Source organism: Strix aluco, chromosome Z (assembly GCF_031877795.1).
Source record: "Strix aluco isolate bStrAlu1 chromosome Z, bStrAlu1.hap1, whole genome shotgun sequence".
NCBI classification, from domain to species: domain Eukaryota; kingdom Metazoa; phylum Chordata; class Aves; order Strigiformes; family Strigidae; genus Strix; species Strix aluco.
The window spans coordinates 39,330,154-39,357,045 of record NC_133971.1 but is presented as its reverse complement, the minus strand read 5'-3'; the positions used below and the strand labels follow the sequence as shown (position 1 = coordinate 39,357,045).

At 38.5% G+C, this 26,892-nt stretch overlaps 1 protein-coding gene across 1 annotated transcript in view; it reads right to left on the bottom strand.

Moving 5' to 3' along the window:
- Window positions 1-23,917, bottom strand: part of TMC1 (transmembrane channel like 1) — a 70,174-nt gene extending 46,257 nt beyond the window's left edge. The window contains exons 1-4 of the mRNA XM_074812586.1: window positions 23,878-23,917; window positions 16,266-16,331; window positions 15,769-16,141; window positions 10,253-10,393 (exon numbers count right to left, since the gene is read on the bottom strand). Of these exons, the coding sequence (XP_074668687.1) occupies window positions 10,253-10,393; window positions 15,769-16,141; window positions 16,266-16,331; window positions 23,878-23,917 (620 nt within the window). The remainder of the gene's footprint in view (window positions 1-10,252; window positions 10,394-15,768; window positions 16,142-16,265; window positions 16,332-23,877) is intronic.
- Window positions 23,918-26,892: the final 2,975 nt, after the last annotated feature.

Below are 26,892 nucleotides of genomic sequence, written 5' to 3'. Positions count from 1 at the left end.
ACACATACTCTTTTTTGTTAAATATAGTCCAATATGTTATTTAAGTTTCTACTACACTGATATCTAAACTGTCTCACCAAAAGACCTCTATTTGTACATCCCTGCAGACTTTAGCCACACTTTGTCCTTTTCTGCATTTCTTTTGTGCTAAAAATAAAATGTGAGGACAGGAATTAAGCAATAAAAAGTAGTCCAAAAGCCATAGAACTGTTTTAGAAACCACAACAACCAAACCCACATACATATATATGCACGCCTACTTGGAAGTAATGTAACTTCACTAACATGAGGACGTGTCAAAAACAACGCAGAGCGACAAAACTGAGCTTTGTAATCACTGGTATCATGTGTTATAGGTAAATTACCTATATCACAAGATAGGCCAAAGTGTGCCCTGTTATCTAACTGTGAATTTAAAGAAGCTTCAGTGAAACCTTATTAATTGAATTACAGACACAAGGAACTAATAAATGTTGCATCAGGCCAGGCATTATTGTCCCAGAGAAGCCTGAGTTAATTATTAATACTAGGTGTGGAGTTACAGCTTCCAAAGTGCTAGGTGTACAGTACTTGGGGCACTTCAGTGTTGCAGAAAGAGGATGAATTACAGCTCTCAGAGGTTGTTGCTAATGAATAGGATTCAAGTGGATTTCTCACATTTTTCAGTAATGGTTCAGAAAGGTTTCAATCTCCAAGATCGAAAAACTCATCAAAAAGAAATGTCATATTAATATTGATCACTGAGGACCTCTCTGAGTCCTAAAAAGACTGGTTAAAAACTGACTGCAAAACAATGGTTGTCAGGCACAGCTCACTTGAAAAGCAGTTCAGTAGTAATAATGGGCAAATTATAGTGTTATTTAATACCCAGCTGGCCTCCAGGATATCCAGGCTGGCCTCCAGGACTGCCAGTATGTCCACAGTAAGAGAGACGAAATACTGATTCATTGGACTACAGAGAGCACATAGAAAGATGAGAAATTTCTACCATCCCACACATGCACCTTACACATCTTGGAGTTTTGTATGGTTATAAAATATTCTGTTTCCAATTCATCTGTGTTGATGGGTAATCTCAGTCCTGTAATAAAATAAATCATGCTAAAAAAATACTGAAAAATCGCCACATTATATTCTGTCCCTGGCAGACAAAGAGAAGACTGCTCTGCTCTGCTCTGCTCTGTTTTTCTTAGAAGAAACAAAAAGTTGTCATGGATCTCTTTATGTTCTGTATTTAACTGGAAGTCCTTTAAAAAGCCTCAGCTTGACTTTTGACTGTCTTTTTTTTTTTTAATATATTGTCATTTCACTTGTTTTGTAAACCACTGTTGGCACATTTCTGGATTCTCATGCTCAATTCTCTTATTATATGGTACCACAATAGGTTTTGCTGGTGGATATAAACTACATAGTTGTTAATAGTCTTTTGCTATTTTATAGCCCAAAACTTTGGCTATCTAAAGTGTTATGTGCACTAACAAGAGGAGTAAAATTGGTATACCAGAGCCAAACACAGTAGCACAGCTTTTAAAACTTCCCCTTTCCTTCATATCTGTGCAAAACCCAACCAGGAGAATGCAGTCCCCAAAATCAGACCCTCAGAAAATAAATTGGGAAACCCTGGAGGTTTTCCAATTTGCAATAGCTGAAGCTGTGGCCCATGAGGTTGGGGGTTTTTTGTATGTTTTTCTAATACAAAAACCTTTTCAGTAGTTCAACCTGCACTCTAAATCTCAGTCTTGCAGGCAATGATTGGTGGTCATTATCATCTGATGGCTCTTCTTGTGCTGGCCTGTCAAAAGGAAATTTTGTGCAGGCAGTGTCAAGAGGAAAAGTGTACAAATTATCATCTCCCATAGAAAAACCACATAAACCTGTGGAAGGAAAATGAAAATAATAACAAGGAGAATATTTGTCTTGGAAACAAGAAAAAGTCTGGACTCCAGCCACACTCATGCTCTCAACAGCATGGACCACTATGTCCCCAGCCTGCAGCCTAACATGTCTATTACAAAGGTCCTGGGAGAGTGGTGATGCTGTTTCCTGCATAACATCTTTTCATTTTTCTCTGTGGATTCTTCCTCAATTTTTTCACATCTCCAGACCTGTAAAGAAGTGACCATGATGTCAGGTGGGGTTAGAGTCTGACAGGGCTGAAGAGCAACTTCAAGCCACAGAGAGACACTCTGCAGCACAGTAGTATCCTTAGTTACAGTTCTTCAGATAATAATCAGAGGCTGTTTGAAATGCATCTTTCTAGACACAGGGATGTAAATTAGAAATTAGAGCTGATCTAATTTACCATTGCAGCTCTATTAAGAACGTCATTTCAGCAATGAGTGTCTCAGTCAGGTTTTGACAGAGGCATTTTCTACCGAGCAGCTAGTTCTGCATCTGTGTTCTAAAATTATTGTTTATTCCTGCATTTTCAGAACAAAAGAATGAAGGAAACATTAACTATTTTACAAAGTAGTCACTAGAGCTAACTAGAAATCATCTTTCGCACCTTATATTTTTTAAGCTATGAAAAAACCCTCCCACCAGAGAAACTGGTTTTGAATCATCAAAGTGAGGGGGTTGTCCAGTTTTGAAAATGCTTTAGCAAAATGTTTCAACAATTTAAGTGTTCTTATCACTTTTTTTAAAAGACAGAATTTAGTGGAAATTAAATCTTTCCCAAAAAGTAGTTTGTTCTGCCAAATTAACACTTCTTTCAAAAATGATTATATTTAGAATGAAAAGTCCTAATTAACCCTAATATTCACTTTTCAAGATAATACAAAAAAAGTATATTTTTTGGTTTTATTTTGTCACAAATATGTAACAAATCCTTGAGCATTCCTGGGGAGCATTTTTTTTCATTCTTGGAAAAAAAATAGGTGCTAATAAAGAACAAACAGGAAACTGGAGTTTGGTACACAGTAAAGAACATTTCTGATAATGCTGAGAAGAAATATTCAATGAAGTATCTCTCTGTTGTGGAAGCTGGAAGACAAAGAATAGGGAAATTTCTTCTTTTACATCTATGAAGATAGGCTGCTTCTTTTTTTTTCCCTGCACATCCCATAATATTTTGAAACCTGCACAGGTGAAGAAGCAGATGACAGGGAAATACTCACAAATAATAATTGTTGACCTAAAGTTTCAACAGCAGGAGATGACAATATAAGAGTATTCAAAAGTCACATTATTGATTTATGAGTTTAAGGCACTTAAAGCCAGTGTGTGTCCATTTTCCACATGTACAAGAATAATATCAATATACCAGACTGAAGTTTCTGGTATAAATCTTAAATAACTTGTTAAAATACAAAACTAATACATAGATACCCTAAAATGTGCTGATATAGGAACTCCTCTATTGTTATAACTACAATCATAATAGAGTGTCCATTGATAATATATTATTTCTTATTTTAAGCAGCACCTCAGTTAACTTAGGCTCCAAAGAACAAATTACATAAACAGGACTCTAGAAAACTTAGTCTATGACTGTATTTTGGTATGTAAATGATTGGGTTTTATTTTTTCAAAGGGACTGAGTACTTCCAAATTCCATAATTTTCATCTAAGATGCTAAACACAGAATTAAATGCCTATTTCTCAGCACATAAATTTTAAAACATGACCAAATATTAGTTTTTAGCTTTTATTTTTTTGTTTTAGCTGTTTGTTGGATTTATGTGTTTTGTCTGCTAAGATATGCATGACTCCCTACAGAACAATCTGGGATTGCCTGGAATGAAAAGTGACGATTTCTGGAATCATATTTGACAGAGAAATACAGTAATAAAAGTTAATTCCTCAGTTAATAAAAGTAGACTCAAAATAAATAAGCTAATCTGAAGAACAATCATCTGCTCTTGGAATACACATTTTTCTAGGGTAAATTAGCTGACAATATGCTTCCAAGCTTACCTCAGAGAGGACTGTAGCAAAGCATAGAAAAAAAATCTCATTGTCACAAACTGGCATAAGAGCACATTGATGCATTTTTTTTTTGCTAAAATAAACCTTCTGATATCAGCAAATAAAATTGAATGCATGTCTAGTCTCCCAGTCTAGGTTGTTGATTAATGTTGAAAGTTGATAAATGAATGGACTTTTAGGTAGAATTGCTTCCCATGATGAATGTACAAGGACCACTTCACCCTGAATGTTAATAAGGAAATTGTTAAGGTAAAAAGGCAGATAACCAGGGTGGGATTTTGAAAACTCACTATTGGCTTAATTGAGAAAGCCCACCTGCCATGGCTTGAGCTCATCTCCTTACCCCCCAGCGCTGGGAAAGAGGGAAGCAAAGGACCCAGAAGACTGAGATAAGGACAGAGAGGGATGACCAAATCCTTTAAGGCACTGGCAAAAAATGGACTTGTTGGGGGAAGTTAAAAAGAAGATGAATTTAATACAGACACTAACAACAACAGACAGAGTAGGACCATGGGAAGCATTACCACATTCTTAAAACACCTTCCCCCATCCCTCCCTTCTTCCCGGGCTCAGCTTTTCTCCCCATATCTCTACCTCCTCCCCACCAGCAGCACAGAGGGCAGGGAATGGGGGGTGCGGTCAGTCCTGCTGCTTCTTCCACCTCAGGGGAGGGAATCTCCTGGCATTCCTCCCCTGTTCAAGCGCAGTCCACCTCTCACAGGAGACAGTCCTCCACAAACCAACTCCAACATGAGTCACTCCCACGGGCGTGTGGGTCACCCCCACGTGTTGCAATCCTCCCAGCACTGAACTACAACAGCAGGGGCTTCTTCCCACAGGGTCCCGGCCTTCTCCAGGAGTAGTCACCTGCTCCAGTGTGGGGCCCCCCACAGGCCCTAAATCAGCATCTGCTCCACCATAGACCCCCATGGGTGGCAGGGGGGAGGCCCTGCCATCTCACCACGGGATACAGGGGAGTGTCTGCTCTGGCGCACCTCCCCCCCTTCTCCTCTCTTCTTCCACTGACCTTGGTGTTCACACAGATGTTCTCCTCACAACTCCTCCTCACAAGTCCTTCCAGGTTCCCCTACTTAAATATGTTACTGCACAAGGGCAGCTAATTGGCCCAGCCTTGGTGCAAAGACAAGTCCAACTTGGAGCCAGGGGAGCTTTGAGAAGCTTCTCACAGGGGCCACCACGGTAGCCCTCTCCCCTGCTACCAAAAAACCCCACCACTCACTCAAACCAGGACACCCCCTCAGAGAATAAAAACAGCACAATAATTTAGCATTCACTGAGGATGACTAGAAGAACTCATCCAATTACAAACATTTCATGGTAACTTATGTTTTTAAGGCTGGAAAGGACTGATATTTCCACTCCCTCTGACCCAAAAAGGATGATAACAGGCTGCAGACATTCATTGAGGGGCTTCTGATTCAAACCCATAACTAGTGGCTGAGCTAAAATATATCATGTGAAAAGCTGCACATCTGATTTAGAAGCTTCTACCTGTAGTTAATCGCCATTTACCCTCACTACAAATATGTTTCCTAGTTGTCATCAAAAACATCTTTTTTACAGTGTCATATAAGCAGACTGAGAGAACCAGCTGATGTTAATCATAGAATCACAGAATGGTTTGGGTTGGAAGGGATCTTTAAAGGTCATCTAGTCCAACCCCCCTGCAAGAAGCAGAGAAATCTTCAACTAGATTAGGTTGCTGACAGCTCCATCCAACCTGACCTTGAATGTTTCCAGGGATGACGTATCTACGACCTCTCTGGGCAGCCTGTTTCAGTGTTTCAGCACCCTCATTTTAAAAAATTTCTTCCTTATACCAAGTCTGAATATACCTTCTTTTAGTTTAAAACCACTACCCCTTGTCTTATCACTATAGGTCCTACTAAAAAGTTTGTCCCCATCTTTCTTATAAGCCCCCTTTAAGCATTGAAAGGCTGCAATAAGGTCTCCCTGGAGCCTTCTCTTCTCCAGGCTAAACAACCTCAACTCTCTCAGCTTTTCCTTATAGGAGAAGTGTTCCAGCCCTCTGATCATTTTTGTGGCCCTCTTCTGGACTTGCTCGAGCAGGTCCATGTCTTTCTTGTACTGAGGACTCCAGAGCTGGACACAGTACTCCAGGTGGGGTCTCTCAAGAGTGGAGTAGAGGGAGGGAATCACCTCCCTCGACCTCTTGGCCACACTTCTTTTGATGCATCCCAGGATGCGGTTGGCTTTCCATGCCGCAAGTGCACATTGACAGCTCATGTCCAGTTTTTCATCCACCAGTATCCCCAAGTCCTTCTCTACAGGGCTATCCTAAATCCCTTCATCCCACAGCCTGCATTGATTCTGGGGGTTGCCTCTACCCAGATGCAGTGCCTTGCACTTGGCCTTGCTAAACCTTATGCAGTTCATATGGATCCACTATTTGAGCTCGTCCAGATCCCTCTGAATGGCATCCCATCTCTCAAGCATGTCAACTACACCACTCAGCTTGGTTTCATCTGCAAATTTGCTGAAGGTGCACTTGATCCCATGCTCTGTGTCACTGATGAAGATATTAAACAGCATTGGTCCCAATACAGACCCCTGAAGGACACCACTCATCACTGATCTCCATACAGACATTGAGCCATTGACCACTAACTCTCTGGATGCAACCATCCTGTCAATTGTTTATCCACCAAACAGCCCATCCGTGAAATCCATATCTCTCCAATTTAGAGAGAAGGATGTTACGGGGGACCATGTCAAAGACTTTACAGAAGTCCAGATAGATGACATCCATAGTTATTCCCTCGTCTGCTGATGTAGACACTCCATCACAGAAGGCCACTAAGTTGGTCAGGCAAGACTTGCCCTTGGTGAAGTCATGCTGGCTGTCTTGAATCACTTCCATGTGCCTTAACATAGCCTCTAGAAGGATCTGTTCCATGATCTTCCCAGGCACAGAGGCAAGGCTGAAAGGTTAATAGTTCCAGGGTCTTCCTTTCTACCCTTTTTGAAAATAGGTGCCATGTTTCCCTTCTTCCAGTCACTGTGGACTTCACCTGACTGCCATGACTTTTCAAATATCACAGACAGTGGCTTGGCAGCTACATCAGCCAGTTCCCTCAGGAGTTGGGATGCATCTCATCAGGTTCCATACATTTATGTATGTTCAGGTTCCTCAAGTGGTATCAAACGTGATCTTCTCTTGCAGTGGGAGGAACTTTGCTTCTCCAGTCCCTGTCTTGAGGTTCATCCATTCAAGAGGTGTGGGAAAAGAGGTTGCTAAAGAGGCAAAAAAGTTGTTGAGTACCTCAGCCTTTTCTCCATCTGTTGTTACCAGTTTGCCAGTCAAGCTCATTGAGGGCATAGACTTTCTCTGATCTTCTTTTTCTGGTTGACATACTTATAGAAGCCCTTATTATTCTTCACATCATTTGCCAAGTTCAGCTCCAGCTGGCCTTGGCCTTCCTGACCCCATCTCTATACAACCAGGCAATGTCCCTATACTCTTCCCAGGATACCTGTCCCTGCTTCCACTGCCTGTCCATCTCCTTCTTGTTCTTTAGTTTGACCAGCAGATCTTGACTCATCCATGCCTGTCTCTTGCAGTCCTTCCCTGATTTCTTACACATGGGGATTGAGAGCCCTGGTGCTCTACACAAAACATCCTTAAAGATCTGCCAGCTCTGTTCTGCTCCTTTGACCCTGAGGGCTGTTTCCCAGGGAATCCCATTGGCTAACTCCTTGAACAGCTGGATGTTTGCTTTCCTAAGATTCAGGGTCCTCACTTCACTCTTTGCCTTTCCCATATCCCTCAGGACTATAAACACCAGTCGCATATCCCTCAGGACTACAAACTCCACCAGTACATCATCACTGCAGCCCAGGCTGCCTCCAGTCTTGACGCCTCTTATGAGCTCACTTGCATTGGTGACCAACAGGTCCAGTATTGCATCCCCTCTGAGAGGACTGTCTATTACCTGGCCTAAGAAGTTATCCTCAGTGCACTCCAGGAGTCTCCTGAATTTCCTACAGCTCTCCATGCTGCTTTTCCCACAGATGTCAGGGTGGTTGGAGTCCCCCAGCAGGATGAGAACCTGCAAGCGCAATGCCTTCTGCAGCTGGAGTAAGAAGGCTTTGTCAATAGGCTCCCCTTGATTGGGCAGCCCGTAGTAAATGCCTACCACAAGGTTCCCTTTGTTGACTTGGTCTCTAATTCTTACCCATAAACTTTCAACCTGCTCATGGCCATTCTTCAGAGACAGTTCTTCACAATCTATCCTTGACACAGAGGGCAACCTCCTCAACTCTCCTTCCTCACCTGTGTCTTCTGAACAGCTTGTAGCCATTGATCGCAGCACTGGAATTCATCCCACTAAGTGTCAGTAATTGAAGCTTTCAGCTTTCTAGCAGCACAATGGTCTCCAACTCCTCCTGTTTTTGCCATGCTGTGTGCACTGGTGTAGAGGCACCTCAGCAGGGCTGTTGGCCGTGTTAGAGGAACAACAGGTTCCTCCTTTTTAGAGGAACACACCTTAATTCCTTTGAAGTATTTCCCCTGTGTTTCGCCTATTGGATCCTATTACCTCAGGAGCCTCTGGCTTCTCTCTGTAAGACTTCAAGTGTGGTCCAGTGTACCCAGCACATCAGGCTGAGGGCCTTCACCAGCACCCTGTCTCTCAAACTTTGGTGCATCTTCCCAGGGCTTGTCATGGGAGACCCTACTTTTATCCCCTTCCTCCTTCAAGTCTAGTTTAAAGCTCTGTCAGGCAGGCCCACTAGCTCATGAGCAAAGACCCTGTTCCTCATTTGAGAGAATAAAATCTCATCCAACACCAGCAGGCCTGGTACAATGTAAATCATCCTGTTATTAAAAAATTCAAAACTCTGTTGGTGACACCAGCCACAAAGCCATGTATTAATAGACCAGAGCCATGAATAATAGACTGGGTCCATCTGTTTCTTCCAGTGTCACTGCCTGCAACTCAAAGGATAGAGGGAAAAATTACCTCTGCTCTGGCTTTCCTTACTAGCCATCCCAAGTCCGGAAGTCTCTTTTGATTGCCCTTGGACAACATTTGCAGCTTCATCACCACCCACATGGAAGAGCAATAACAAGTAATGGTCTAACTGCCACACCAGGTTAAGAAGTTTCCTAGGAGCAAGGAATTGCTAGGAATGCTGGGATAGAAGAGTGGCTATAAAAATATAAACTCCATTCATAGTAAGAATACAAAAAATTTTAACTTTATGTACATGGGAATTCTTCAATTATAGCCTATGCAAAATAAAATAATTTCTATCTGATTATCAAATTTGCTCATCTTTTTTTGCTGAATTTCTCTCACAATGCTTCCACTCTGCATCTCCTAGGTACTTTGTTCTCTTTTACCCCCTTCCATGTCACCTACTTTCACAACATACCTTGCATTTCCTCTTTGCAACTGTATCCTTCCCAAAATGACCTTACCTTCTAGAAGGAAAAATCTGTAGACCTTCCACACCATATTTCATATGCTGTCTCCTACCATTATGTCTGTGTTTTCTATCCATATCAAAAACTATCTGCAGGAGAGACTATCTTTTCTCTGTTAGATGTGTCTAATGAAACATGACTATACATTTGTTCGTATTTGGGCAGTACTGCCATGAATGACTTATTCAAAACAGAGAAGCATAGCAGTTTTGGCAAAGGAATAACGTTCTCTGTGTTTACCCAGTTTCCTGTGCTTGGTGGAAATTTAACTGTAAATGAAAACTTAATTTTTAGTCTTAATGAAGATGTAGTGATAGGTTTGCTAGGGCAAAATACAGTTTTATATGTGGCATATCTAAAAATGCAGGAAAATATGAGCTCAGTTTCCAATCAGTTTGCTTTTTAGTAAGTTAAAAAAAAAAAAAAGTTTTACTTTCCAAAAAGTTAGAATAGAAAGATAAATCTTGTCTTTCCACCCCAGTAATCTTGAGGTATTCCTGAAATGGCATCATTTTTCTTGAATGAGATATTAAACTTACCAATGGAAGGTTTTACCAGCATGAACTTAACTGAAGAAAATGAAAGATTTTTCAGGGGGGGTGTAATGGAAACTTAAAAAAGAAAAAGATCTGAGTTTTTCATATTTGATTTCAGGTCTACAGAGACAAGAAAGCACTGATGTGCAATGTCATTTACCTCCACTTTCTGTGAAAGCACATCCTGGGAAATACAGATTAGAGATGGTTTGAAATTAATTGTGTCAGTAGGTCTAGAAATAAAGTGAAAGTTCAGAAAAACAGTGCAAAGTGCAAGGAAGGATGGCAGATATTAATCACATAAATCAAACCATACTTCAGGACAGACAACTTCTTTTTCATCTTCCATGGCTTGTTTCGTAGTGTGGCGATTAGTTTCTTTTTTTCTTCTACCTCTTCTTTCAGTTTGGCCAATTCCTCCTCTGTAATTGGCTCCTCCTCAGAGTCAGAATCAGACCTTCAAACAAAAGCAGAAAAAAAAACTATCACCAAAACTCAGAAAGGACAGAAATTTTCACTGAAGCACATACTCAGTGTTAATTCTTGTTAACTCTGAGACCTACATAAATGCCTTCACTGTTGTACAGAAGAGAGGACACAGTTCACTTGGACTTATTACTAATTCTAGTATGAAAGGCAAAGCCTGCACATGAAGTGCTGAGCCGCAGCTGAACCAGCACTACACCCAGAGGATCCCATGGAGACTGGGCATCGTTCTCGGGGAAGTATCTGACAAACGCAGATTGTTCCTGTAGGAGTAACCAACCTCCTAAGAGTCCAACTCAAAGTCACAATGGGTAAGTGAGGATGCTACAACTGCAGCCATGCAAATTAACTTGTTCACCCCATTTCAGTGTGCCACAGCAAAAATGAGACACCACAGCCACAGCAAAGACAAATTTAAACACCAGATGACAGCCCGTCCAATGCTCAAGGCAGTAATATTTCAGAGATGGGAAAGATTCAAAGCCACATTGCAGCAAGGCTGTGATGTGTTCTAGCACTTGGAGTAAGCAGATGCAATAGTAATGGCATCTCCAGATGCGTTGTGTTTGTAATCTAAACTTCTTATCCATGCACTGGTTTGTAGTATCTTTGGAAAGTATTGCTGATTAAGGCAATGTCCACTTTCCTAAAACCTGCATAGATATCCTCTTCTGTGAGCAAACTTACATCTCACAGAATGGCATATTGCAGTTCATTAGGAAGAGGTGTTTCCTCTTCTTATGTAAGCAAAGAGGAAAATGATAGAAAGCAAATTATTAGATTGTGACTTCCTGCCCTAAAAAGCTGACAGTGATGACTACCAGTAAGTGAGAACTTAGTAAAAGCAGCTGAATGCATTTCTCGTTGTGCTTTCTTTTGCCTTTTTTTTCTTCTGTTTTGAATGTTTGAAAATGTACTGCAGGGTTTCTTTAAATATTTTTCTAGCTTGTTTTGGGAACAGTACATTCAGACTTTATCAAGCAAGCAGTTTTCAGACTGTTTTGCTTATGATTCACCTTTCTGAGAGTTTGATATTCAAAATCTGATGTCAGAGCTCAATGCTTCACTACCTAAGTCATCTAATTGTATAATTTCTATCCTCTGGATAACTAAAGAATTATAATTTTTTTCCTCTACCAAAACAGATAATAGAACTGTAGTTAAAGATTTGTGTGACATAAAGAAAAAAAATGGTTTATCAGCAAAAACATATATGAGTTTCAAAACAAACAAATACAATAAAAGCAAAATTCTTTTTGCTACACAACAAAATACAAATTTCTCACTGGTCATCTACCTTTAGTTTTCATGAAACACACATCATTATATCAAAAGCTACAGAGGATCAGTTTAAAAATTTCAGACACAGAGGAGTAATTTAACAAAGGAAAGAAAGAGACTCTCATACTTCTCAGATGTTCTTCTATCAAAGACTCAAATGCTATTTATTGAAAAGACAGTCACATTAGAAAGTTGAACCCATCAGTCATGAAATTTCAGACTTCATGTGATAAAAAGCAGTGCCAAAGAAAACATAAATCTACAGAAAGTGCTACTGAACACCAGACATATTTATTGTTATTCCAGTATTGCCACAAGCAAGTGAAGAACTGTATGAAAACTTAAGTCAAATGCATGAAGGTCAATAAAAAGATTTATGCATATAATTTTGAGGCATTATAATGTAAAAAGAGGAACAGAAGGATTAAAGGAGTCTAGTTTTGAGAGAGCTTTAAATGTGTAGTTAAAATCAGCTACTTTGCATTTTACAAAGCAGACAGCAACATGCCCAATACTGAGGATTTCCTGTGACAGAAGATTGTTGGGCTTTGCAAAAATAGAAACATGAAGTTTTATGACACTGCAGTGAGAGTGGTAGGAAATATGAGTGGCAGGTGCTAGTGCAATGAACTTACTGAGGAAAGGAAGCTGTGCAGAGCACAAGAGGTGAAGTAGGGATAATATTGGCTCTTGTGCCCATTGCCCACCACTGTTATATTTGCCTTTGCAAACATGTTTCATATTTCATTTTTCTCTTTCCTTTGGAACCAGAAAAATAATAAAAATTTCAAATTTCTAAGCACTGTTAAGAAATCAGTATTTTGAAGAGTGTTTACACTACACAGTCAAATTTTAGGCAGTTACAGCACCTTTTTCTTTTAACGAGTGGTTGTACTCTATGAGATTCAAGCTAAGAAATCAGAATTCTCTCTTCTGCAACTGAAAGTCTTAGCCTTTCATGAAAGGTTATGATGATTCATACATCTGAAGGCCAGATGGGTTCACTCTCTAAATAATTTCACATCAAGCCCCCATCTTCCTTGGCTCCAATTCAAGGCACACAGTGCATCTTTTCCTAAGTCAGTAGAGCTCTTGAAATTAATCGTGCTTCCTTAAATCACACACATAAGGAACCTGCTCATACTATTCATCTGTGTTTTGGTTTTACACCCATATTATACATCTGTGTTTTGGTTTTAGTTTCATCTCCTCTTTATAGATGTAATCTACTTTTCTCATGATTTTTGTAAAAGCCATTTTATAGCTGTAAAGATTAAGATGAAAATGTTTTCTTGGAGTTTGGATGTTTTCAGGAAAAATACTGGTAGGACTTTTAGAGGCTAGAGTGACAAGTGAATAAATTTGACTACATTTCTTCCTAGGTTTTTTGTGAAAATTCTATTGTTTATTGATAATCCCCACAACATCCTATGACAGTTAGTGCTCCTCAGCAGTCTTCCTGCTAGCAAAAAGTTGCAGTGCCTGTGCTGCCTTAATCTTCCATGTACATCTGGACTTTTGCATAAGCTTTATATTCTTGAGTAGTCCTACTAAAAATCAGTTGATTTGCTCACATAAAGAGCTATGCAGTAAAAACAGAAATTGCACAATCTAGGCAGAATATAAAATTCCTTCCCTGAGGATTTGTAGCTCAAGTGACTGTATAAGGTTTCTAAGACCAATCAGTCACAATTAGACAAGCCTGTAAAGAACAACATATCTTTTCAACCTAGGAACATCATAGATCTTCACAGTGAGAAAATAAGGAGAAATTTATCATGAATATTTTTGGGATGATGAATATGAACAGAACAGAGCAGGCCCTCCTGACACCCTCATTAACAGGTAACAATCAACAGCCACATCAACAACCAATAGCATCTAAAAGCAGAAGATTTAAAACTCACCCAGGAATCACTCCTTTCACCATAGAATCACCCTGTGAAACTCACTCCAAAAATTAACAGAGATCAAAATAATCAGGTTAAAAAAAATTTAAAAATCAACAGAGTTCATCTAAGATTCTCTTATGTCCTTTATGTAGAACAATTAGGGCATAAAGAGGTTTTCCTGATTTAGGTGAAAAGTAGGGAGGAGGAAGAGGGTAACAGCAGCAGATTCTACTCATGTAGTCAAAAAGGGCAGTGTTTGAAGAGTTTAGGAAAATATGCAATGCCACCAGCAAATACAATATTAACTCCCTGTGGAATAATATCACACTAAATTTTACTTTTCGACTCAGGGATTTTTTTTGTTTTTAATTTCTCAACTTCTTATTTTACCCTTATCATGCTTTTTCAAGGTGAAATGTCTTGGCAATTAAAAAACTACATAAGCAAGATATACGTTTAAACAGTACATAGCATTTATTGTGATAGGTCCTCATGGACTTGGTAGACAGGCTATATTTCTATGCTGCCATCCTTCTCTTCTGTCTTGAAGATTTGTAAATCCTTTATCTGAATCACAGCCAAAGTGATGACCAGGCTATTTTCCTTTGGTTTTACATTAATTTTGTTTTTCTTTTAAAAATATTACTATATTTATTACTCTGTAATCTTGTCAACTGGTCCCTTAAAAATCTAAAAATATAAGGTTCTTGGGGTATCTTCCACAGCATCCTCAGTTTTTCCTCAGATGTTATGCTTACTACTTCAAGAAAAACGTCTTGATCCAGGCAGCAATTTCTAATTATTTCACCCAAACATATGTATTTTAATGTTAAGTACTTTGGAAGACAATGACAAACATTGTGCCCTCATTCAGTTTTATGTTTTCAGTGGTCTTTTTTTAGTTATCACTCAGTAAATGTTTACAATGGAAGACAATAATAAGCAAAGAACATGGATTGACACATTCAGGACTGTTGTTATATGAGTAAAGGAAATTACACAGAGGAGTATAATTTGCACCACAGTTAAAAGCCAGCACAAAGAAAGATTTTAGGCATTTTTGTAGGGAAAGGAAATGAAGTAGAAGTATATTGAAATGGGATGATGGGCAAATTAATGCAACAGCGTGTCTCACTATTTTTTTCTTTCCTTTGACTCCTGTTGTACTCTCAAGTGATGCCTTTGGGAACACAAACAGCTGTAGAAAGTGCTGAATGGGGGAAGGGGAAACTCTCTCCCTCTCTACTGAGATAAGCATGTCTAGCTCCATTTGCTCCATTATACAACATTCCCAGGGGGTGTTTCCTTTTAATAGCACAAGAAGGGACAGGGAGGAAGAGAATGCCAGGATGGCAGAAAAAAAAAATAGAAAATCATTTTCTGAAATGCTTCATGTCAGTGGGGTCTTCCAAAGACCCCAGGTTGCATTAAATGCTTTGGAAAAGTGAATGGTAATATTTCAGGGGGAGTGAGTGGGAGACTGACAGAAAAATCCCATCTCAGCCCTTGGTTCTGCATTATTGAAATTTTAGCACTGATCTTTTATAAAAGATCAAACCTGGCTCAAACCTGGCTGGGAAACAAGAACTTGATCTTGTGAAAAGTGTCAAAATTTTAGTTCTGCACTGGAAATAAAACTAGACCTTGGGTTTTTGGAGGGTTATCAGCTTGGTATTTGGGGGATTTTAGTTTTGGGGAAAGGAAAAAGCAGGATAGATCTCACTTGTTATCAACTCTCTGTGTCATTTGCTCCCCTCCTGTGTCAATTTCACTCCCTTTCTCCAGAGAATGGCTCATAAACCTAGGATATTTAACTACAGTAACGGTAACCCTGGCTTGAGTTCCTGTTCTGCCTGACCAGATTTGACCTAATCCTCACAGTATCGGTAGTCCCAGAAGGACCTGGCTGGACGTTTCCCAAGGTCCCACCCTGGACCTGTGACAAACCCCTGACTTTGTTCCACTGAAGTGGATATGACTCTGTGGAATGGTTCCATTTCACTCAGCCAGCATTTCCTCACTGCAGAAAAAAAAGTATTTGTGCAGCTCTAATTGGGCTGCAATGAGTAAGGGAGTGATAATGACTCTCAGTATTTTACAGCTATAAATGAAAGCAGGTTTTATGTAAGATAACTATGGTTTTATATTTTAAAAAATTATTTTACTGAATTACCCAGATCCTGATTTCTTTTTGTCTTTTTTCTTCTTGTTGGCCTTCTCTTTTTTTCCTTTCTTATCAGACTTTTTGTCCTGTTTCTTCTCATTTTTGCCTTTCCCACTTTTACCCCCTTTCTCATCTTCTTCTTCTTCACCATCTTCCTTGGATTTCTGATTTGCCTGGTTCTTCCTGGTTTTTGCAGGGTCCCCATCAGAATCACTGCCCTCATTTCCAGCTCCTCGTCCCCGTCCTCTACGGTTTCTGTGCCTGCGATGCCCAGCTCTCCTTGTCCCATCTTCATCATCCTCATCCTCCTCACAACCACGCCTGGCTCTCCCTCTGGCATGTCCCCTTCTGGTTCTTGGTGTTGCTCTCTTCCCCCCTTTATCTGTCATGGAGGGAAAAAAAATACATAAGAGAAGGCAGTATGTCAGAGGGAGACCTTTCCTCCTCTTTTAATCATACAGATAATCAGAAAACATCTGAGTGTGGCCTTAATCTACACTACTGACCTGTTCCTTTGACATTTTCTTCATTCTCAGTTGCACTGCCTTCTTCATTGTCAACATCACTGCCATCTGTGGAATGAAAACAAAGGCCAGCGCATGTGAAGTGTGGGTCAGTCATTAGGAATGCATGGGTTTTAAGAAATTCTTGGCAATTACTGCACTGTACTCCCTTACACACTTTCACAAACACAGTTTTTTGGAACATGGTAAATAGTTTTCAAGAAATAAGATGAAGACAGAAAAAATAGTTACACTTTCCTTCAGCACTCAAATAAGTAAGGCCCAAAGTGATGCCATAAAGAACTCCCTCTCATGGAAGAAATATGGAGGACAGGAGGACCCTCAAAAAGAAACACAATAGCAATATCCTACAATTTGGGGAAAAGAACAAGGAAGATTAAAATGTTCCTCAGGCAACTCTCAAAGATTTTCTTAAACATATGAAAGGTAATCACTGGCTGAGATTAAAGAAAATTAAAAGAATCATTTTCTGATTGACTGACTGGAGGACATGAAGCTTCTTAGCTGCAGCATGACTGAAGACCACAGTCCCAGAAGAAAGAGGAGACTTACTCTCAGTTACAGCAAACAAATCTTTAAGCATAGTGACCAAAATTGATCCAGCTCGCTCATATGCTGTACCACAGTCATACAACTCAGGAGATGATAAAAACATTGGAGACTCTAGAGAGAGAGAGCTTATTTACAGAAGCAAGCAGTATTTCTGCTCAGAAATATCTTTGGGTTTGGGTGGATCTCTTGCTTAAATTTTTCAGTCTCAGTAAGTTCAATAAGAAATGCTGTCTCTACTGCCTATCAATAACCAGGAAAGTATCCAATTCATTTGCCTGGTACACTTTGAAACTGGGATCACACATATAGAGAGAAGAAAGAAAAACACTTCTCTCTTTCATGTGCATTATATCCATCATAATATTTAATCAATATGCTCTCTGCAAATATTGGTATGAACATATTACTTAATGGGTCACTCCTGAAACTGCTAGTGGTATTCACCAGCAATGCTTCTCGAGAAGAAGTCCAACTAATACTTGAGAACCCAGGAGCTAATAGGCTCTCTTGAGGTATCTTTGAGTTTGCACATGTGCGACAGCACTTGAGACACATCAGCAGAATATAGAGAAATACGTGGTAGTAGGAGATTAATGAGAAAACTAAGAAATATTACCATGAATAGAAATAGGCAGCTGCAATTTCATTCCTGTATGTTTCATGTATGTTCCAGATGTACGCTGTCTAATTTTCCCTCTTACAGACAGGACAGGTGACATGTCATGATCCCTATAGTTGCATTTTTCAGGCAAGAAGAAATTACAGTTACCTTCCTTCTTTGCTATCTGTAATACTTTTGAATTTTTCTTTATATTCTGTCTTTCTCCACCCATTCCCTAGTTTCCTAGTTCCTTTTATAAATTTTATTAAGCCATTAGTGATTCATCAAAAATCTATACAAAGATTGATTTATCTAGGGACTTCTGTAGCTAACTATCAAGCACAACTTCTTAGCTTTACTGAGTATCAAAGAAGAGCAAACTGCAAGACAAGAAGGAATCTTGTCTTGTTTCACTGTGTGCAATAATGGGCAAAGGGTTATTATTCAGAATTTGACAGGCATTTCAAAACTGCAATATATCTAGGGAGTCTAACTTCCCTTCACAAAACATTTCATTGTAATTATATTTTCTATGATTTCCACAGTAACTGCACAATAAGTTTTTAGGACTACACAAAAATATTATCATTCAATATCATCAGTGGAATGTGAAAATAAGTGCTTCTTTGTTCTGTCTGGACATATGCCTTCTGCTGCTGACAGTAACAGGATCTCCATTTGACAAAGATCATTAAGTTGCTATTGAAAGCTTGCAAAGATGAAGACAGACACTTCTAAAGAGATACTTTGCATGCAACAATAGGGCATAGTCTTTTATTGCAACTAATGCTTTTGCTGATCTCCTACAGTCAAACAGAAATTCCCAGGGAAACATTTTAATGGTTCAAGATTGGCCTCACTGCAGATTCTGATGAGCCCATAAAACAAGCAAACAATGTATACTGAAACATGCATTAGCAGTGAAAGTGTATCATGCTTGAGTTGACATCATATTGACATAATAGTGAAAGTGACAATGGACTATGCAACACAGAGGCTTAAGCAGGGCAGAAGCTAGCCGCTGGCATTTAATTCTAATAGCATAAGGGTAAGAAATGCACTAGTCTGAATCCAACATTTCAGGAAAATAAAGTGTTAAACTAATCAATAGATTTCAGGATGCTTGAGGAAAGTACTGGGAACACTACTAGACATGAGTGTATCTGATAGTGACTCCTGTGTGTTTATGTCTTTTTCTCATCTAAATGCTCAGGCACATGAGTGATAAAGAAGAAGTTTTTAAAGAAATAAAGAGAAAGCTTAAAACTGAACAGAAGCCTATATTGTCACAAAACAAGCCTAGAAAACATGACCAGTGATTACATGGAATCACGCAACTAGAAGAGTAGTGGATACTACAGACATACCCAACAATCACAAGTGCACCTTCAAAAGTTATTTCTGCAAAAATTTAAAATTATAGCTCCAAATTGAACTTCAGAACATTCCTGCCTCCACAGCCCCACGCTCATATAGAGATGAAACATATTGATATGAAGAATGTTAGAGGTTTGTACTTCTCATTCTGGTGTATCCACAGAATAAGATATCTCTCCCAGGTCTTGGGGTATGATGCAGAAAGTGGTGTACTAGAATTCATTTTTAAAAGAAGCTGGAAGCCAAGGACAACTCTTCAATCCTCCAGTTTCCTTGTACTCTATGTCATGAGCTGTGTAACTAGCATAAAAGCTGATCCTCAGGGTAGAACTAAAAGTTACTCACTTGTGTCAGCTGTGATAGCAGTTGGTGCTGTTTAGAAGGAACAAAATCACTGAGGACAGGGGATGAAGGAGCTTTAACACCCCTGAAGTCTGTCCTGAACAGCATATATGCATGCATTCATGTACATAAACACCCCACACTGCACTCACATTACAGCTATCTCTAGAGACTTGTAATTCAGACAAGCTGAATTAATAATTGTCTTTTTGTGTTTGGGGGTTTTGCACATATCATTAAAAGACCAATGTTGCTAGTTGGTTGGGTATTTGAGCAATAAGAGAGATAAGTAATGTGCTTAACATTATTATTATTAAAAAGCTAAATCAGGTCACTAACTCTGTAATACTTTTCAAAGAGGAAATTAAAAGGCTAGGCAGCTCATAACTCAGCACTTCAGGTGCCATGTCTTACTGAATTATTGGAAAAGTATTTCAACAATACACAAATTACATTTCATGGTGACACTAAATCTAAACACAGTTTAGCACTAAATTTAAATGTTCTTCTATAAACTAAAACATGGAGAAACAGTAGAGTGCATTCCTCAGGCACTGTATTATCATCTTATGGAAAAAAAGAAGAGCATTTTGTTAAAATAAAACCATGGTCTGTTAAAATAAAAATGTATAGTCTTTGATGCAGGAACAAAATCATCACTATGTGTAATCCTTTCAGGTCAATATACTTGTCTTCTGCTTTTTTAAACAGATCTTCATGTGATCCTACTTATGAAAAGTTCAGTGAATCCTCCACTAAAATCAATTAAGTCTCACTAAAGCACTGTCTAGAATTACTCATTGTTCCAGAAAATGGTTGATAGGACCTCATTTCTTCATAGTATTAATATTCATAGGGCTAATATCAGGTTATTAGACTTTGAGTCAGCTAACTTGAGTTTTATGTGACCCAGAGCAAACTATTGCTCAGCTGTTACATCTTCTAGGATACAGCATCCTGCCTTAATGATACATATATCATTAGGTATATTTGGAGCTATAGTCCATAACTCCTTATGCTCTAGGAAATCCAATCACTTTCTGATTTTTTTTTTTTCCACAGTAGTTTAAGGGAAACTTTCTCATCTTTCTAGACTAAGGGCAGGGAAAGTGTAATCTGAGCAAGCTATCATTTTACCTGAAGTCTTCTTTATGTTTTAGACTATAGGCACAAATGAGCCAAGACTAAAGGGGGGTGTCCTGAATATGGGCTCAGGCTTAGCTGCAAGTCAGAGACTGCAATGAAGAAAGAACATCAGACAGCTCAGGAGAGAGCTCAAAATGTTGACATGTTGGTTGGTGAGGAAATTAAGGACAGAAAAAAAAATTATAAAACCATCAGAGTCTTTTTTATATGAGGTGGCCATTTAGCAGATTGTTGGGACTGTTGTAACCTTACCTTATTTTCCCAAGTTGCTTGTACACAACTTATCAGAGGGTACTACTCAGATTCCATTTTGGATTTTTTTTAAACTTGTTTTATACTGACATAGTTTCCTTGATTTTTCACTGTGAAAGGGATAATGAATCTTGGAACTACCCTGTAAAATATGGCCCACTGTTGTAATATTACTGCTCACATTACTATTATGTAAAACTGACTGCTGCTAAGCAATTCTGTGTGCTGGTGCCAGAAAAAAAAAAAAAAAATCAGTGGTATGCAAAGAAATCTGTAATTCAAAAAATGCTATCAGACCTTTTGTGTATGTTATAATATAAAATTCTACTTTATTAATTAATTGTCAAGCTGATTAAATGGATCACATACAGATAAAGCCTCGCAAGCAATTATTGTGTCTTCCTCTGGACTGGATCATGTGGACTTTTTTCAGTATCAGAAATACATCAGCCTAAATAGCTAATAAACTGCATGCCTGACATGTAGAAATGTCAGCAATGAAAGATCATATTAAACAAAAAATACATGTGAACTACTAGTAAAAAAGAATAGGAAGTGTTATATAATATTAAATTCTAGATATTTACATACATTTCCATAATATTCTTTCTGATCATGTAAATATGGGAGTGTCTCACAACAATTCTGTGAGGATAAATATCACTAGAAGTAACAGCTGTGAAACACACTAGAAATTATGTATCAAGATCTCACAGAAAGTCTGTAGCAAGAGTGAATTGGTGCAGACTTCAACATCCAAGATTTGAGACCTTAACACAATAGACTCCAACCCTGAAGGAGGAAGATAGTTCAGTGATAAACCCCTCGGTATTTCACCCCCCTCAGGAAAGCATGGATAAAAGTTTCCAGGCCACTGTGTCTTACACCATCTCTGTGGATACAGACCACATTTCTCTACCTATGCCAGACAAAGACCTAACCATGTAGTCCTACCCAATACTAGGGATCTGACAAACTTGCAGGACCCTCTGGTTACTGCAGTAAAACAACAAGAAGCCACATTTGCATTGTGTCTTCATCGCACAGTTGGCTTGATAGTGGGCAATTTTTCATTTTTCTTGCAGTCTTTACTGCAAGAATTAGGATCAGAATATTAAGTGTCCAGTGTATTCTTGGAAGTGTGAGGCTGCAGTAAATTATATCAGTCTGACCTTTTCAGATTCTGAAATGTGATTTACTTAGCTCACTGTCATTCATTCATAGTACTGTTAACATGGGTAGAACACATGTTAATATGGAGAAAACAGTTTATGTTCAAGTTACAAATATAACATTCTTACTGGTTCTGAAGTCATCTGTATTTTCAACCACCTCATGAGAAGACAGCTGTTTTAAGGTTGATACCTACAGCTGACCAGCTCACCACATATTCTCTTTATTATTTTTAGAGGATAATAGACACTTTCCATCTGATCACTTAAACATCCATGCTGAAGATTTGTGCCCTAAGTGTTCTTTTCCTGTATGAGAAGCCTAGAACAATGAATTCACATTAATGAACTTAGCCTAATGAACCATATGTCTTCTACTATCACAGATTTTGCAGAAGACATGCTATGAAACAAGAAGAATGGCCAAACCAGGGCTTCACTAGAGTTAAAGATATCAAAAGGCAAAAATGTATGACCCTAGACTGCATTTCTGAACTGTTGGGGTGGTCCATTTTTCACAAGAATATTTCTCAGGACTGTCAGCAATGACGAATTCTCATGTAAAGAAATTGCAGCTAGATTAGTGCCTGAGCTCTGTGCTGACTAACTCCAGCCCTTGGAACATTTTTAAGTCAAAAGTGAACTGAGAACCATATTCTGAAAATGTCTCATAGTTACTTATAGTGGAGCTCCAGATTATTTCTTAAATCAAGACAGAGTTTGAAATTACTGACACAATCTCATCTCCAAATATTCTCATAACTGTCATTAAGGCAGATAGATTTTATTATAAATTATGTACAGGATAAATTTTCAAGCAAAATGTGTCAAAGAGTGATTATGATTCTGCAAGCTAAAAATCTCAACCTTCTTCAGTTAAAAGATGTGTGGTTTTTGTTCACTGTGGGAATGCTAACCTCTGTACTTTGAATTAATAATAAAGTCACTGAATCAGAAGGTAAGTCAATTCAGTCAGATATCTGCAAGTAGAAGTCATATGTTTACGGTAAACTTAGAACCTTGATATTCTAAGAATCTGTTCATTAGCAAAACTTATAAAATGTGTATGTTCTATAGTCATGTTCATTTTGTTTCTTATTCAGATAAAAAGTCTGCTGAAGCTGGTGAGTATTGTGCTTATGCTACATTAAACTCTGTGCTTCTCTCATGTTAAAATGAGCTCCATTAACATGTACTGCTTGAAAATTAAATTGGTCAGTAAAGAGACTTACCAAAAAAAATGGGGGGGGGGGGGGGGGGGGGAGCGGAAATGAAGGTGCTCAGCCAACAAAAGGAAAGAAAATAGGATGGAGTCTTAAAAAGAACTACTTGTTATATTCTGCCAAAATGTTAAGCAGTCACTTCTGATATTTTCTATGGAAGCAGAACCCATTTTATTATTATTGCACATTATAAGTGTAAATTAAGAATATAGAAAGCACTCTTTAGTAACACCAGCACTGGTATTTAGCAAGGCCTAAAGAATTCATTCAGAAACCAGTCTAGAATAAGGTCCCTGGCAATTTTATTCTATGCTGAAGATAAGAAATCTCATGCCTGTTCCATACAAAAAAGATCCATATTTTGGAAAAAGTTTTACTGCCCTTGAGAACTGAAAGCACTTCCCGTATCAAAGAGTTGCCTTGCACTTTACCAGAACAAGCCATTAGGCATTATCATCCTACAAAAACATTTCTTCCATCCAGAACAGTGCAGTATCAGTATACAAGTACTGTTAATCTTAATATGAAGAATGTTTGACATTTCATAACAAATACTGAAAGCAATAAGAAAAGGAGGCAATGCCTTTGTGCAGCTTACAGTAGCCACAAAATGCCTTTGTTTTCTTAATCTTCCCTATAAACCATATATAAACATAAGACAAGTAACAGGGATGCAGTTTCATTCTTTTGATTTACTAACCAGTGTAAAGCCACACTTCCATGCTACAACTAGTCAATCTACATAGCAAAGCTACTTTCAAAAGCCAAGTAAACTACATTTCAGAACAGAACACAATGAATTGTGACAAAGGAGATTTAGAAAGAACAAGAAGAAAACAAGAAGAAAACAAAACTTGCACACTGTTGAGCTACATGCAGAAAATGAATATGTACTTAAGATGCATAATTGTAATTGTAATTTTAATTACCATTTCTTTCAATGGCGGTTGGCTTTTCATGTTTAGGCATCATTGACTATTTCACAGGGCTGCTCCAGCTGCTACCTATATAAGAGATTATCTGAACGTTGTGTGGTTCAAGACAAAGCATACCACATCAACATCGTCCTGTCTGACACTGAACGGATGGCGCTGGTGAAGTTTCACTGACTGAAATATAAGAAGATACTAATTTCCTAAGTGATTAATCTTTCATGAATGTTTAGTTTACTATTTAGGGTTGCCATGCTAGGGTCAAAAGAATGGAAGAAATTGTTCACCTTATTTATTATTATTACTGAAAAAAGAAAAACTCTCCTGGAATGTACTCACACTTGTGACTAACACTAATGTTTAAATGCTTAAGTGACTTACTGAGCATGAATGTTGTGCATTGTCCATACAGGCACACTCTGATGCTGTGTTTTCTCATGAAAGACAACTTTTAACTTAGACATATTTAAATTGTATAGCTTTAACAGCTTGACACTGATTTAAAATATCTTAACAAAAGGAGATGGTTGCTGATATATCTGCTGGTGTATATTTGCATCTCCTTGCAGTTCTGTTAAGACTCCTTACTTCTGCCTTTATGCAAATGTTACATCCTAACTTTACCAGTTTTACCCTGATTCACCTTATATCTACAACACCAGACAAACTTAATGGTGAAACAAAGCAAAAATTTAATTAACAAGAGAGGTGAGGCTTAGAAGTAAAAAATTTGAAACAACTTGTTACAAATAAAACACGTTATAAAAAAAAACAGCATAAAATGTAATTCTTGATCTGTATTTAACTAGATAATTCCTTCATAGCTTCCTCAGTATTCCTCATCTGGAATTCTTTCAGTGTGACCCAGCTTGAAAAAAGGGGTAAGCATCTGCAGAATACGTTACATTCTCAGACACTCCTGAGTGGTTTCTGGATCCTCTTACTCACATGACTATAGAAGCCATTTGTTTTTCTTTGGAGCTGTCATTCAGATGTCTGAAGGAAGATTATCTGGAAGTTTATCCAGTGATGCTGGCTACCTTACCTTTTCAATTTCTGTCAGAACATTAACATCTTATATTTCAAATATTCCCAAAGAGATTAAGTCCACATATACAATTATAAGAGTCCCTGTGCCTTTGACTATAAAACATGTTTTCTGAACTATTATTTCCTTTACTGCATTCTTTTATTAGTCATTATATAATATCCTCACTCTTGTGCATTTATATACTTGAGAAAGACTTCTAGCGCAAAAAAAGAAATGCAAGAGAACATTCAAATAATCTCTGAAAATCCATAGTTAGACCATGTCTAGTAAAATATGGGTTTAAGAAGTCAGAAAAAATAATAATCATATTCTGAAAATTCAGTTGGTATACTTCTGTACTTCTTTAATAATGGAAAAAAGAACATCTTGGGAGGAATGATGAGTATGGCATGGTATTCAAGTTAATGATTCTACAAGTACTTGCAAAAAGATGCAGGGAAAGATTTGTAATGAGATGCTTCACAGTTGTAGTCAAATCAGGACCATACCCTTTATGGAACTGTGTAAGTCTCCATCCAAAATTTAAGTTAATACCTCACTTTCATTTATTAGCCATATTTGACATATTTGACTGGATATATGAAAAGGAAAGGGACATACATTGAGGGTTGATTTATTAATCTTACCAACAAAAATGACATTTGTCACAAACTGTTCGTAAACAAGAAACATTGTAAAGAGGATGTCTCAAACAACTCGAGTGGGATGCCCTGTGGGGGAGAAGCAGAGTGAGATCTGTGGAGGTGGGGCGGTGGGGCATTTCTCTCCCCCTCCCTCCTGTTGTTGCCCAGAGACAGAACTTGCCTAACTGCACAGGTACAAGTCAGAGAAAGTGAGAACCTTCTGGAACAACCTACTGCACATGCATGAGAAAGACTACATCAAGGCAACACCCCACATATGTCTTTGTCCAGCCACCATCTATTGACCAAGCTGGGTACTCTGGTACAATGCGGGGTCCAAGGGTGGTGACTTCTCCTTTTCCTATCCCCTCCTCCTCTCTTTTCTCTTTCTGCTCTCTCTTTCTTATATATATTCATGTGTATAAGTTTTGTAGGAGTTGAATTGCAATAGGTTATTAGGAGAATAGTCTTATGGCAAAGTGCCTTTATTCATTCCCCAGACAGTTATCAGTTGATTGTTGCCAGATTGTCTCCATTCATTCACTAAAGTGGTCAGTTAATAAAGTCACCAGCACAATTGTTCCTCAGAGTCATTGTGGTGACCTGGCCTGCCCTGCGGCTCTGCTGAGCAGAGATCGGCTCTTCCACCTGTATGCAGGCTCTCAGGAAATTCAAAAGATTCACCCTCCTCATAACCCATCATGTGAGATGAGACAACATTACATGAATATCAAAGATGCAAAGGCAGTATTCAAAAATACAGAGAAATAAAAACATTAATGTCATATACAGAGTCTGAGTGTGATCTCTGGGTGAACATTTGCTATGATATAGGTGAATTGTACACTCCCTTTTATTTGTTTCTCAGGGTCTTCTGACTCAGACAGTGATCAGATTTAGTTAAATACTTTTACCACAGTGTAACTTTTTAGTGTAGACAAGCCAGACCCAGTCTGGTTTGTGATTACCTTTTGTGGCTGTAGGAGTTAACTCTCTCCAAGAGTTTACTACTTGCTGCCCTTGTTGGTGTACCACTAAAACTCTTCATGGGGATGCCCTGTAAACTGGGTCACTAATCAAAGCAAATAATCATTTTCTGAAGTCAGCTTAGTGCAGTGATCCCATCCACAGCACAGTCCCACAAACAATTGTATTAGCACAGAAGGGGAAGTCAAATTGTGACATGATGTGGGAAAGGGCAGCCAGGATCTGAAGGCATATAGAGGGTGCAAACCTCTGAAGACAAACTTGCCACTGGATTTAACATAGCACAGAGCTGCATCTTATATTTCTGTTTACCCTGGGAGACCAAATATTAAGCAGAGATTAAGGTCAAAC